The 15,582-nt window shown below is 39.4% G+C and overlaps 1 protein-coding gene across 1 annotated transcript in view; it reads right to left on the bottom strand.

Moving 5' to 3' along the window:
* LOC128609589 (collectin-12-like) overlaps positions 1–15,582 on the bottom strand; it is a 47,817-nt gene that overhangs the window by 8,849 nt on the left and 23,386 nt on the right. The window contains 6 exon segments of the mRNA XM_053628151.1: positions 6,032–6,115; positions 6,246–6,355; positions 6,563–6,705; positions 7,235–7,735; positions 7,828–8,871; positions 8,975–9,061. Of these exon segments, the coding sequence (XP_053484126.1) occupies positions 6,032–6,115; positions 6,246–6,355; positions 6,563–6,705; positions 7,235–7,735; positions 7,828–8,871; positions 8,975–9,061 (1,969 nt within the window).

A 15,582-nucleotide genomic window follows, 5' to 3' on the forward strand; every position in this document is an offset into this window, starting at 1 on the left:
TGTTTGAATGAACGAAGAAAAAACAACACAAATATTAAATCATCAATTTATACACAGTTTAACAACAGTGTAGAATAATCCAGAAAGGAACTGCAGTGTACATCAGTAATGATAGTCAATGTAACAGTACAAAAATTTTCCAGAGAAACAGGATGTTTTGGCCAAACGTTCTTCATCGGCTGTGCAATTACTGTATAGTGCTTTTAAGACTATTTTAGGACAGGGGTGTCCAATTTTATCCGGAAAGGGCCGGTGTGTGTGTGTGTGGGTGCAGGTTTTCATTCCAACCAAGCAGGAGCCACACCGGCCCTTTCCGTATAAGATTGGACACCCCTGCTTTAGGAGGTTGATGCTGTAATAGCTGTAGTTGAAATATTCATTCCATGGAGCTTCAGTGTTCCAGAAGTGTAGATGAGCTTCTTCTCCGTACGTTTCCACACTTAATTTCTCCCAAATAATGACGTCATTAATGTTACATCCATTAGCATTGAAAGTAATCCTTTTATTTTGATGGCACAAAAGTGCTTGACAAAACAAGCAGCCAGTCTCCTTTTGTTTTCTCCATTGTACAGTTGATTGCAGGAAAGACAATATTGTATGTGAGCTTCTTACTCAGGACTTGTGCAAATGATACGGAGTTTTATTGGAATGTATACAGTACTGTGCAAAAGAAACACTATAGGGCAAAGATACCTTCAAAAATAATTAAATTAAATGTTTCTATATTTTTAAAAAATACTATAAAGAGCAATAAACAGTAATAAATGAAACAAAGTCAATATTTGGTATGATGACTCCTTGATTAAAAAAAAATTAGTAGTCTCAGGTACTACTAATTAGTGCAGTTTTATAAGGAAATGAGCTGTAAGTTTTATTGAGTGTCTTGCAGAACCAGCTACGGTTCTTCTGGAGACTTTGACTGTTGCACTTGCTTCTTATTTTTGCAACAAAATCCAGTATCCTTCATTGTAGAAGTCATCAAATAAAAATGTATAACAAAGATTGTACTTAAACAAAAGTTTAAGACTTTTGCACAATACTGTAGACTAATACCTCTCAAACTCTAAAGGTAAATCTACATACAAAAAACATATAAATATGCATACTTCTAACGTATTAGGTGCTGGATTGAGTTAAAAAAAAAAAAATTTAAATAGCTTATACGTTATTGTGACATATGATATTTCAGTACAAAAATGAATCTTTATATCTTTAACAAACGATAATGATCAAACAGTGGTGTTCAGCCATCTATATATTTATGTTAATCGCCTAAACCATCAGGCACTATAAGCAATGTCATCACAGATGGGTATTTTGCTTACTAGTACAAATAACCTGGAAAATATCTAAGAAATGATGAATTATTTAAGCAATGACATCAACACAAGTGTATGTATGTGGCTGAAAAAACCCTTTTGGAAAACTGTGGTTCAGTACGGAATGTTTACATGGGTCTTTTTCTAGACATGTCCTCAGTGCCCCTTCACTCCATCAGCATGTCAGTCTATTTGGAAAACAAAACATGGTGACGTCCTGTAAACACCCAGCAGAGCCAGATCCTTTTACTGTGTGCAAAAAAAACCCAAAAACAAACAGCATGCACTTCCAAAACTTAATGACAAGTGCGAGAGAAATGACTCATTTTTACTTTGTAATAATTTGGTTCTTGTTCTGTTTATGTTCATCAGAGGATAACGCCTAAGAAGGCCATGTCATGTCACTGAGATCCGTACAGAATGTTTATCTGCTTACAGAGACACAAACATGTTCTTCTGTTCAAGGTTCGTCTAAACATCTTCTAAGATCCTAAAACAAAGCCTGTTTGAACTGCCTCAAACTGCTTCTTATCGGTACACAGAATTATGTCATGCTCTGTGTTTCATATATATAGTAGTGGTTCAGCACAAGCACTTCAGAGCGCTCTCATTATTCTATCCTGCTTTATTCTATCCTGTATTAACCATCTTTCTGTAATAAACCTTTTTACCTTCAGAGGACGAGTCCGCGAGTGTTGTCTAATTTCCATGACAATTTAGCGTCTCCTGGCAGGGCTGCGCGAGTCTTTTCAGCTTTTCTGGACAACAAGCAAACTGGAGGACACTCGTCGAAAAGTTTCACCCTGAAGTCTGCGTTGACGCACAGGTGGTTTGCCCTTTGTTATGCAGAGTGAAAGCCCTATGCAGCCCTACCAGTGACTGGTAGGAATCATCAAGAATTTAGAATTAGAATTTTATAAAGTCATTGTGTATTGCTGTCTGTGTGGAAGGGAGTCAATGATATAAGAAATGTGTGTATTACATTGAGAGAGAAGTATTACATGGAGCGATTTCTTATAAGAAGTTCCAGGAACTTCGCCTCTGCGACAGCAGAGATATTGGTGTTTCTTAGATGACAGCTTCAAAACTAAGATATATACCAACAGGTATATATATAGAGAGAGATAATAACGGTAAACATATTTGCTAACGGAAAGAGTCTGGTTCTAGCAACAAATAAGTAAAGAGAGTACTTATTAAGAAGCGCAAGAGGCGCAGTATTTTTGCGACGGGTTATTATCAAGTGGCATGCCCCATTGACTCATTCCATTATACCAGTGGTACATGATACATTTGGCCATCTTTCTGTTATAAATCTTTTTTTACCTTCAGAGGACGAGTGTTGTCTAATTTCCACGACACAAGAAATGTAGTAGAAGAAGCATTAGTATTTCCAAGATGGGGAAATTTATTACTGGTGAAAGGGATGAATTTGGACATGGAATTAGAAATTAGAGAAGCCATGTTATAAAATCTAGTGGAAAGCCTTCCCAGAAGAGTGGAGGTTATTATAACTGCAAAGGGGGACTAAATCTGGAATGGAATGTGATTACAGTCACATGGGTGTGCTGGTCAGGTGTCTACATACTTTTAGCCATATAATGTACATTTTTATGAGAGCCAGGTAAGGAAATGTTTTGGATGAAGCACCTTCACAGAAATGTATGTCAATCACAGTGTATGACAATCATTGGTAATGCTAACTCTAATTGAAACACAGTGTAGAAAACAAATCACCTCTATCCTATCCGTACAGGATTTCACATACAGGAGTCTTTTTTGTGATTGTTGCAGCCAAAAATGCTTGATTTTGCTGCGGCTTTTTGAGTTTTTTTGTGGAAAACTACTTGAATTGGCGAAATTGCATTTGCGCGGGATTGTTTTGCATGGTCTTTCACAGTGATGTTTGCTGGTAAATGAGATCTTTTAGCTGTACTTATGTTCGGCACAAGTGAATTGGAGGGGGCTTTGGCTGAATGCATGTTGTGATGAGGTCACATGGCACGTCTTGGCCCAAATCTGCAGAAAATATGCGGTAATTAAAACAAATTGTAAGCTCCTGTGAATGTTGCGGAGTTTCATGGATTTTGCTTTAATTTCTGTTATCACAAAACCGCAAAATCCTGGATGGTCTGTCGGTCACCTCAGATGTATGTATTTTTACTACTTTATATGAGTTTTCACTGTATTTTATTGTCTACTCTGTCTATTAAAGCGATGATACAAATTCCAGAACCTGTTGACCATCATTCATTACCTTTTCACCAAATTATGGAACAAACAAACAAATAAATAAATAAATAATAAAAACTGTTAAGCAGGGGGAAAAAACCTCTAAAATTCTATTAGTCCGAATCTTTTTTTTTCCTCTTATAGTATTATACTGACTCACTCTGATTACTCTGTCAATTTTTTACTCTCTCTCTCTCACCTGATTGGCTGCTGACTCCAGCCTATCATTCTGTAGTCACACTTCTTTAATGACTAAAGTGGGGTATAATTTGGGCTTAGGCCCATTAAAGTATTTGCTTCCTGACAATTTGGCCCAGGTCAAATCCAATTCATTACCCTGGCACTAAAGCTGAAGGATAAGCGTTGCATCTCACTTTCAATAATTGCCGATTTAAATGAAATAATCTGAGAAAGCTTTGATTCATTTGATTCACAACTCAGGATGGAATCCAGGAACATACAATGTTCATGGTTCATAACATTGGTTATGTGATGATAGTCTCACAAACCAAATTTAAAATTTCCTTTGTAATTTTCTTTACCAGCTACCCAAGAGTCATGAATTAGATTCAATGAACCAGCACTGTAAAAGGATAAATGGGAGTATCAGAAGTGAATCAAGAATCTTGAGATCATTTGTTAGCACACTACTTCATATGTGAAACCCAAAACTGCTGCGTTTCATTATGTAGACAAAAAAAAACTTTTCGATTTGGTCATCCTTGGAAATCGGTTCGTTCGATTCACCTAAATGAGTCATTCAAGAAAAGTAACCGCTATCACTCCATACCAGGTTAGATCACACACCATGTTTATTTATATCTGATTTATTGTATTACACAGGGAAACACGTCATAGCTTCCCTTGACAATTTTTGAATTCCATTTGTTGCAGACAATGAGAGTATATGGAGCAATAATCAATATTCATATACATTCATTGCGCATAAACACACATCTGTCACAGAATGTCAATTCATCAGATTGAGGAAAAGGATCAACATTACATACAGTGCATTCTGCAGTGGAGAGTAAAGACTTCATTAGCGTCGTTTTGCTATGTGACGAATAAAAACAATATAATTACTCATCGTATTACATTATTGTATTACACAAGAAGTGTGTCTAAAGATTTCTTTAATAAATTCAACATCCATTATCTACATGGAAACCAAGAAATAAAAAAATAGGGCATACATTTCTCTGTAGTAGTTGTGAATTCTTTCAGTCATTACATTAAAGAGCGTTTTCAGCCAAAACACTCCATTTATAAACTCAACAATTATTGGAAAAAATACCAACTGTATTTTATTTCAGATTTAAAAGGAAAAAAAAATAAGGATGATTACATGTATACTGCAAGTTCAAAATGTACTGTTCTATTCATAACTAGCTACTGCATATATTTGTGAGAGATTAATTTATGATAAATCATACCACTGATAATCTAGACAAGAAAAAAATATATATAACCTATGGGCCTTCATGTGAACAACAGTATATTCCCAACTGAATAAACAGTCTGTGTAGCTTATGGTGTTAAGTGATTCTAGCTTACTGCAATTAAAGCTTGCTATATTGCACTGGATAATGCACTGGCATGAATTTTGTTTATTACATAAAGTAGAAAGATTTAATAAAAGTTATTTACAAATGTGTGCTTATAATACATTACAGCATTTCCAATTTTACACGAACATGACTGGCAATCTCTAGTCTAACGCAGTTTATGGCCGTGGCGCATGACTTATTATTTGTTGTCTTTTTTTTCCTTGTCCATCTAGTGTCATATAAAATTGTCTTTTGGCAAAACCATGTTTCTCCTTGCTTTGGAAGGATGTCTTGTAACAGTGACCACCTGAGAATTTTCCATGATTGTCATGTCTGTTCTTCTCTTTTCTCATCAATGGATGCTATAAAACTGGAACTTGCACTGTAGGGATACCAAGAGAAGCTTAATGAGCTGATTTATAACGCTCATACAGACTTTAAATAGAAGACGGACATATAGTGGATGTAAAAATTCGACACACCCATGTTAAAATGTCAGGTTTTTGTGATGAAAGAAGATGCATCTCGTCAGATCTCTTTTCACCTTTAACGTGATAGAACACCCAACAAAATTCCAGTGAAAAATACAAATACAATACAAATGTTTTAGGGGAAAAAGGAAATAGAAAGAAAAGTACAATAACCTGGTTGCCTAAGTTTGCACTTTTACTCCATTTTCCTAAAACGTTTGTTTGTTCTGTTTCAACTTGAATTTTGTTGATTGCTACATCATATTAAAGGTGGAAAAGGATCTGATATCATTTATCTTGGTTTCATTTTTTTATATCACAAAAGCCTGCAATTTTAATAGGGATTTTTTTTTATATCCACTGTACATGAATGTGTGTTTGCAAGTGAAATTATTACTCACTTTCATTCGCCCATTGACAAATGTACCCAATGCGGTCTGTGCAGAAGAAGTCGTTCCACTTGGCCTCATGGATGAGTCCTGCGCAGTCTTCTCCTTCTTCATGGCCGTGGCTCCAGTTATCTGGTTGGCCTGGTTTCCAGTTCCTAGTGTCACACGTGTGGATATAGTCGATTTATTATACATCGTATCTAAAAGGCTCACAGGGAGACTGATACACAAACATTTCGGGGAAATTTGTTCTTTTGTTTGTTATGATGTAACAGATTTACTCACGTAAAGGAGGGAAGGGTCCCATCGACCCATCTCCAGATGTTTTCCTGTACTATGTCTGTAAGACCCAGCCAGAAGTAACTCTTTCCTGCAATTTGCCTCTGAATCCAAATCTACAAACAAAACACACCAATACACACATATGCACATTTACATATCAACAAGGTTGCCTTCCTGTACATTAAAAATGGGTAGGAGTTTCATTCCATGCAGTTCCATGAAACAAAATATTAGATCCATTTTGAAGATCGATTTTCAAGAATCTAGCTATGAACTGTTAAAGTTTAGCAACTAAAACAAAATTTGCAAACGTTATATACCTGTTCATCCTCGTTATGGATGGTAAGCATAATAGAAGTCTTATTTTTGCATATTTCTTTTGCTTCATCGAAATTCAATTGCTCTGACGGAGTGGAGAAGTAGTAGCACTTGTCTTTGTAGCTCTTCCACTGAGGTGGGCATCCTAAAGAGTAAAAGGGTAAGTAGAAATAAATGAAGAGCATTCATTATTTCTTGTCCCTGTTTCATGGTAAGTAAAATAAATAAAAATAAAGTCAAATAAATATATATGTTACAAATGGACAAAGACGGCTTAGATGACGGTATGTTGCTGATACCTGCAGAAAATTGTCTGTCATACCATGCTTCTCAAATGACACCACCTGTCAGCTGATCAGATATAGTATATCATTTCTGCTGAGAATACGAAAAATATTGTAGACCAGCTTTACCAGCAAGGTTTTGACGTGACAATGCAGTGAGATAGGGCCCAAGTTTTATCCATTTTATTCACTTGAATAATGACTTTAAGGTAAATAAGTAATACATCCAAAACACAGAGATGTATACAATATAGCCTCATTATTAACCATTTAATTGAGTCCTAAAGCACTTGTCTGGCTAAAATAAATGTGTAGTCACTTTGTTGTTATTATTTGACAATAACAAATAATCAAATTTCCTTCAATATTCAAATTTCCAGACGGTTTTACCTGTTGTGCTGGTGGGAGGAGGTTCATAAACTTGACGAGACATAGCGCTTTGTGGTTCTATTGGTCGCAAAGGTTTAGCCACTTGAGGAGGAGGTCCAGGTGGGCCAGGTGGTCCCCGTAGACCAATAGGACCAGCAGGGCCCGGAGGTCCTTGTGGTCCTGGAGGTCCTGCTTGCCCTTGCGGACCCGGAGGCCCCTGAGGCCCCTGAGAACCTGGTTGACCATCTCTGCCAGCAAGACCAGGTAAACCAGGGTCACCCCTCTCACCAGGAGGCCCAGCACGACCTCCTGATCCTCTTGAGCCCTTTGATCCAGGGTTTCCCCTTGGTCCAGGAGGACCTTTGAAGCCAGGGACGCCTGGAATTCCGGGGGGGCCTTTGTCCCCTTTAGGGCCAGGCACACCTGGAGCACCTTTTTCTCCACTGTCACCTTTCTCACCTTGTTTTCCTGCAGGCCCCTGGGGTCCTCTATCTCCCCGAGGGCCTCTGGGACCAGGTGGACCTGTAAACAGAATATTATTAAAATTCCATTAGTTCATTAATGAAACACTTCGAGTCTTTAATATTCAAACCGTGAACATATTTAACCACTACCTTGAAGGATAGTGAAGTTGGTTATGAGTTGGGAGTGCTTGCTGTCCACCAGTTTCATTTCTTCCATGACTATGGAGAGGCTGCTCACTTCTTTGTCAAGCCTGGCAGCAAGCTCTTCTTGCTGGGTTTTGAGCTCAATGCCATCTACTCTGGCTTCCACAATGCTGCTGTTGAGGCTCAGCAGCAGGTCCGAGTGTCTCATTACTGTCTCAGAACAGGTGCGAAGACCATTCAGGTCAGTACTGATGGATCCTAGCAGCTGTGTAGCAAAGCTCACATTCCCTGTGATGCGGTCCATGTCCTCCTCGTTGCGATCCAGACGTGCCTCTAAAGTGTCAAACCTGTTGGTGGTGGCATTGTCATGATCGCGCTGCTGATCCATGAGCTCACGCAGATTCTGGTCATGATTGTCCGTAATAGTCGAAGCGTTCTGAAACTGCTCGGACAGTGAACTGAGCTGTGATGTTATGTCCTCAAGTGCATCACTATTGGAACGGGCCAGTGCTGAGTTGTTAGCAGTCAGCAATTGGAGGTTCTGCACTTTTTCTCTGAGCCAATCAGCATCTGCCTTGGTCTGCCTGGCCACCTGTTGTAGGCTCTGGTAGTCATTCTTCAGCTTCTGGACTGCCTGGCTGGTATCCTCTACTGAACTCTGGAGTGTGCTGATGAGATTTCTTTGCTGGCTCTGAGTGAAATTAAGAACATTGAGGCTGTGGGTGGAGCGACTCTGCTCCCTTGTCTGTACCTGAAGATCTGATTGGAGCCGTTCCGTGTCTGACTTCAGTCCACCGATCAGGTTGTTGTATGTGCTTAGTGTACGATTGACAGTGAGGATGGTGTTGGTATTGCTCTCCAGAAGGTCTCTCAGTGATACATGGCCACTCTGCATATCCTCACCTACAACCCGTAGCTGATCCAAAGCTGCCCTGTTGCTCGATGCACTCACGGCAATGTCATTAATTTGGTTTTGCAATGTCTGGATTTCTGCCTTGAATGATAGGATTTCACTCGTAGCATTCTCTGACTTCTCTCCCGTTTGATCATCTGGACGGAAACATTACATTCCGTTAAACCGAATATGCATTAATCGCACTGTATAAAAGCACTTTAGAGACAAAGTTGTGGTGTGTCTTTAGATAGAGCTCACCAAGCTTCTTCAAGTCTGTCTCTACAGCAGTCATTTTGCTTTCATAGTTCTCCATCCCCTCAGTCACATCATCCATCCTCTGGACCACTGACAAACACAACAAAAACACTAAGATATGAATTTCAGACCAACCCGTGTGGTTCGTTTAGGTGGTGAGAACACGGCAATCACACTTACTGTAGGTGCAGACCTATAAATTGTGCCATCTACTGTCAGGTAAAAGAAATGTATTTAATTCATTAAACTTGACAAAGCAGGCCTCACCAGAGATGCAGAAGTGCCAATCACACACATGCACAGCATACACAGTGGGAATGCATACCATATGCACAGTCACACAGGAAATGCATGACATTTAATTTCCTCTGGAATGTCGAGTAGCCACTAAGAGATCCTGCTCTGCATGTTTGGGTGTCTCCTGGACTGCCTTGGTGTTCCCGATCAGTATCTCTGGCACCACCTCTCTTCATTATTGTAATTTTTTTTTTACATTCCTCTACTACATAGACACGCTGTTAGCATTTGTCGCATTTAGTGCGATAAATTGGATTTCTTAATTTAATTTATACCACAGCGTGGCTGAGTTTCAAATCAGAAGGTTCTGATTCATTTTCTGTAAAAAAACAAAACAAAAACATTGCTCTGACATAAGTAATAGGTTTATATTAATGTGCCCATTCTAATATGTTATTGTTTCTGTAGTAACAGCTCTTTTACAGGGACTCATATGGTATGTTCTGTTAGGAAATGTTTACAGTGCGCTACACTAATATTGACACCCTTGGTAAATATGAGCAAAAAAGGCTGTGCCTTTATTGTTTAACCTTTTGATCTTTAAAAAAAAAATACTCACACAAATCAATTCACACGCGAATGTTTGCCGAAATAAAGATTTTAAAATTGTCCAAAATTGTTCTGATACACATTTGGATTCTTGTCACGTGTCCACATATAGCTTTCACCACTAGAGGGTGCAACCTTCATCTACTTTCCATGAACAGTGTATGTTTAAGAGAAACTCAAGTTCTGTTTCCTGTGTTTACAGGTCGAGGCTCATAACTATAATTATAAAGCGTCTTCTTAAACTAGTATACACTTTATTCTCATTTAAACAAATAGGAATGAGTAAAAAAAAAAAAATCAGAAAAGAGAGCAGTGATCCTTTATAGAGTCCTCAATTAATTTGCTCTTCTTGTTTTTATTTTCTTCCACCGATTCGTTATTCAGTAGAGTTTGTTTCATCATCGTTTAAACTGAAACCCACGCAAAAATAAAGTGTTTTCATTCCAGACAGCACTTGTGTAACCAAACACAAAGCAATAGCATGTTTTGCAGAACAACATGGAGGTCCATTTCAAAGGTTTGTTTGTTCACCTCTCACTGGGAGTCCATCAGTGGGAGGCCAAAGCTGTCTTGCTGTCTGTCTCTATCCTCACCTCTATCCTCAGGAGCACAGGGCCAAACTGTAATGACACGGTCTCCAGACCATGAGTCAAAAAGTGCCTTATAGTCAATCTGCTGCTTCTGTCCTTATCTAAACAAACAATATCATTTACAGTGATGAGTATTTAAAGTATACTGTCTAATTAGGATTACGTTCCTGATTTTGGGAAAGTGGGTGAAGATTTGAGTCACAATTAATGTGCAATCTAGTTAACAGTTATTTGGGACAGAATGGAAGTGCCTCGTGTCTAAGCACTCAAGTACTGGAAGGCAAAGTAATTTAGACAACCATATCAACTGTCAATATGTGTGTCATGTCAATGCCAGAATCAGCATGCAACTACAGTTCCCAGACAACAAACATGTCCGCCGAGAACTACACCACCCATCCACCACAGACTCTCTTATGTTCACGTTCTCCTGATTCAATCACACTCACAGTATTTAAGGACTCTCACTTCACTCACTGCAAAGTATACACGCTGTGTTTCTGTACCAGTCTATACTGAGCTGTTGTTAATTGGTTGTCTTTCTGGTTTTGATCTTGTTTCTGGTTGCCTGCCCTAGTTCACATTCATTACGTTTACATGGACAACACTATTCCGATATTAATCCGATTAATATGCTACTCTGATTAAGAAACTAGCATGTAAACAGTGATTATTGATGACCTTAATCCGATTAAAATCATACTCAAAGTAAACACAAATGGAATTAAGACATGTGGAGTATTCCTGTTTTAGTCGCATTATCGACGTGTGTTACAGACATGTAAACCGCATATTTACCTACATGTATTTCTGCTACTATATAGCAGGTAAGTACGCGGTTTGTGACGCAGCCCACGGCTTCAAGCAGTCGTCTATTTGCACGTACAGCATGACAAATAATTAAGTGCACTTGAAGCTTTCGTAAAATTAAAACTGAAACACCCAGAACTGTATACAGTTCCATAACGAAGACCAACTGTATGTCGATATGTGAAATTCTGGAGGGACGTCGGACGGCGTGACGTGGGGACGTAATGACGTGTGACGTTAATCCATCTATGTTCTATAACATGTAAAACCTGAACATGAAAGGAATATTCTAAAAGCGACTCATGTAAACACCTTAATCACAATATTGTCTTATTCAGAGTAAGGTCAATAATTAGATTACTGCAGTCCATGTAAACGTAGTCATTGTTTCTTCATCACCTGACCCTTGCCTGAATCTCGACATTGCCTTGGATTACATTTCGGTTTTGTTTGCAATTCTCAATAAAGTACTGAATACATGCAAATCGTGAAAATGTGGTTGCTAGGACAAGAAGTAAGATTCCCTTATGCTAACACTAAAGCATGCTATGGCATAAAGGATATCCATAGAAGAAAAAAAAACATAACCCAGGATAATTTTGGAGGGAAAATTCCTGCATCTCATAGTGTCTCGGTTCACTGGATTTTATTTCAGTAGTTAGGTTGTTCTTTCTGGACATATATTTAAAGGCTTTGAATTCAGAAATGGCACGACATAAACTGTGCAGCAGGGGCAGGATTATGATCTGCAAACTTTCAGTATATTAGTCTTTTGTTCTGTTCAAAGTAATAAACTATTCTGGTTTAGTTTTCAGGAAAAGGCCATAGAAAAGGCTTGTATCTCCAAAACAATAGTTTTACAGTTGAATAGTTTTGTATTGAACCCTATTTAGATTGAATCATCTCAAATCTTCAAGATGCTCACAGCTGTTTTGACTCCAGGTGTAGTTTTGTGAGATATTGACTTGAAATCCTTCTGTTCTGAATCCATGGTTAACAGCAGTACATAAAATTCATAATTTACACATCATTTTCCAGTGGGTTTCACAATAGTTTAAGTTCACAAACAGTAGAAATGTCACTGAAATGAAGATCATGAAGATAAAGTTTTGTAAAAACATCCTGTTTCTAAGAAACCATATGGCCTTCTGACAAGATGTCTAGTGGTATAACACAAATATTCTGACAAACAGTGGAAAAATGATGACAATTTTCAGCTGCCTGTAGACTAAACAAGCAAAGTGTTTAGACAGAAGTCTTTGTTTTGCCTGAACATCATAATGTAACTGTATCCAATTCAACTTACTGTTACTGTGTATAATGTAAACTAAATTTCAACAGAATTTCTTGAAGAGAATAATGAACTATGTACAGTACAGTCTGAAAGTACTGGAAAATGAGACAACAGATCGGTATATCAGCTTTAATTTTCCTGATATTTCATCTAGATGTTTTGATCAAGTGATCAAAAATATTGCAACATGTGACTGACGGGTTTTTCTTGTTGCCCAGGTGTGCCCCATTAGACTGATTGTTTAAACAATTAATAGCTCTGAATGTCTACTCTTGGTTTGGGCCCTGGGTTTTGCCTGTGAAGATTTGTTGTTAAAAAGGATAAACCAAAATGAAGACCAGAGAGCTGTCTATGGGAGAAAAGCAAGCCATTATGATGCTGAGAAAAGATGGAAAACGATCAGAGCCATTCAACAAGTATTGTGCATAGACAATACAACAATTTGGAATGTCCTGAAAAAGAAACATACCACTGGTGTACTAACAAATCAGACACGGAACAGGTTGGGAAAGGAAAACGACATCGGTTGATGACAGAATAATTGTGAGAGCTGTGAAGAAAAACAAAACAAAAATATCAACATCACCAACAACCACCACAGGGCAGGGGTGAAGGTATCACGTTTGAAGAAGACAGAAGTTTAGAAGCCATACCACAAGATGCAAACCACTGGTCAACAGTAAGCATCAGAAGGCTAGATTGGAATTCCACAAAAGTTCTGGAACCAAGATTAACCTCTATCAAAGTGATGGAAAGGCCAAAGTGTGGAGAAAGAAATGATCTGGCTATGATCCAAAACATACAAGCTCATCCGACAAGCATTGTGGAGGTAGTGTCATGGCTTGGACTTGCCAGGCTGGTTCTGGAACATTCTCACTGATCTTTATTGATGATGGAACTCATGATGGTAGAGAATGAATTTAGAAGTTCACAGGAGAATTTTGGCTGCAAATTTACAGAGAAATGCATCCAACCTAATTGTGAAGAACTTCACCATGGAGCAAGATGATGATCCAAAACACAGCCATCTCAACAAAGGGCTTCATCAGGGGGAAATGCCAAAAAAAAAAAAAATGAAAAGTGTAAGGTTTCAGACTGACCAGGTCAATCACCAGACATTAACCCAGTTGAGCAGCATTTCACCTCCTTAAGAGGAGACTGAAGGGACAAACCCCCCAAAACAAACAACAACTGAAATAAGTTACAGTACAAGCCTGGAAAAGCAACACAAAAGAAGAATGTAACAATGTAATATTGTTTGAAGACCAGCTGTTTAAAGTGACTCAGCTGTTGGACATTTAGGGGAAGTTCATTCCACCCCCTAGGTGCCAGAACAGACTCTTGATGCATGCCTTCCTCGTACCCTGAGAAATGGTGGCACCAGTCTAGCGGTGTTAGAGGTTCGGAGGGAGCGTGGGACAGTGTGGGGTTTGATAAATGCTTTGAGGTAAGTGGGTGCTGGTCCACTTTTGGCTTTGTAGGCAAGCATCAGAGTTTTAAATCTAATGGGGGCAACTACAAGAAGCCAGTGGAGGGAGCGTCACAATATGGTGGTGTGGGAGAACTTAGGAAGGTTGAAAACAAGTCAAACAGCTGCATTCTGGATCAGTTTCAGGTTAAATGGTGCTCAGGGGCAGACCTGCCAGGAGTGAATTGCAGTAGAACAGTCTCGAAATGACAAGACACTGAACCAGCACCTGAGTGGCGTGTATGGATAGAAATGGATGAAATCTTCTGATGTTGTAAGGGAGAACTCGACATGAGTGTGTCAGATTAGCAATGTGAGAGGAAAAGGACAGGTGATTGTCCATGGTTACTCCAAGGTTGCATGCAGTAACCGAAGGTGGGATCAGAGAGTTGTCCAGGGAGATCACAAGATCCTGACATGGTAATGAATCAGCTGGGATGAACAACAGTTGATGGAGTTGCCATCCATGATGAGATGTCTGCCAAACATGCTGAGATCTGAGCGGAAACATGAGGGTCTGAAGGAAGGAAGGAGTAGATGAGTTGAGTGTCATCTGCATAGCAGTGGTACAAGAACCGATGTGAGGATATGACCTCACCAACAGATCGAGTGTAGAGGTAGAACAGAAGAGGACCAAGTATTGCGCCGTGTGGGGTACCAGCGGAGAGTCTGTGGGGGCAGATGTGGATCCCCTCCATGTCACCTGGTATGAGCAACCTTCCAGATAGGAAGGAAACCACTGCCATGCTGTACCAAGAATTCCAAGACTCATGAGGGTGGATAAGAGAGTCTTGTGGTTGACTGTGGTTGACTGTGGAATGTGCTGCTTTGAAGCCAAACTGGTTGGGATCTTGGAGGTTGTTCTGTGAGAGGTAGAGAGACAGTTGATTGTAGACAGTGCATTCAAGGATTTTAGAAAGAAAAGAGAGAAGTGATAGTCAGTAGTTGCCAGAGGGATCCAGAGTGGGTTTCTTCAGGATGGGAACAACCCTTGCTCTTTTGAATGCAGTTGGTACATGACGAGATGACATGGAGCCATTGATGATAGTCGTGATGAAGGGGAGGAGGTCTTGTGAGATGGTCTGGAGCATTGTGGAAGGGATTGGATCCAATGGGCAGGTGGTAGGATTGCAGGACAAGATGACCTGCAGGATCTCTTCTGTTGCTAGGTTAGAAAAATGTGCCAGTGAAGGAGAAGGGGAATACTCAGTGGGTAGTATAGTTGATGTAGAAGTGAAGGCAGATTTTTATCAATCTTCTCATCATAAAAAGTGGCAAAGTCTTCAGCAGTCAGGGAGGATGGAGCAGGAGGAGCTGCTGGGTTGAGTAGTGAAAAGATGTGGAGCTTGCGAGGGTCTTGTGCAGAAGTTTCCAGCTTGTCCTTGTAGAAGGAGGTCTTAACAGAAGTCACTTCAGATGAGAATTTGGACAGGAGAGTGCGGTAAGAGGCAAGATCTGTGTCGAGTTCTGATTTCTTGGTTCACTCTGATTGCTGCGTAACACATGTGACAGCCAAGAAACAGGGTAAGAAAGCTTCCTATGTTTAGAGGATAGAGGGCAGAGGAGGTTCATGGATGAGGAAAGTGAGGAGAGGAAATTGTCT

Source organism: Ictalurus furcatus, chromosome 7 (genome assembly GCF_023375685.1).
Source record: "Ictalurus furcatus strain D&B chromosome 7, Billie_1.0, whole genome shotgun sequence".
Taxonomy (NCBI): Eukaryota; Metazoa; Chordata; class Actinopteri; order Siluriformes; family Ictaluridae; genus Ictalurus; species Ictalurus furcatus.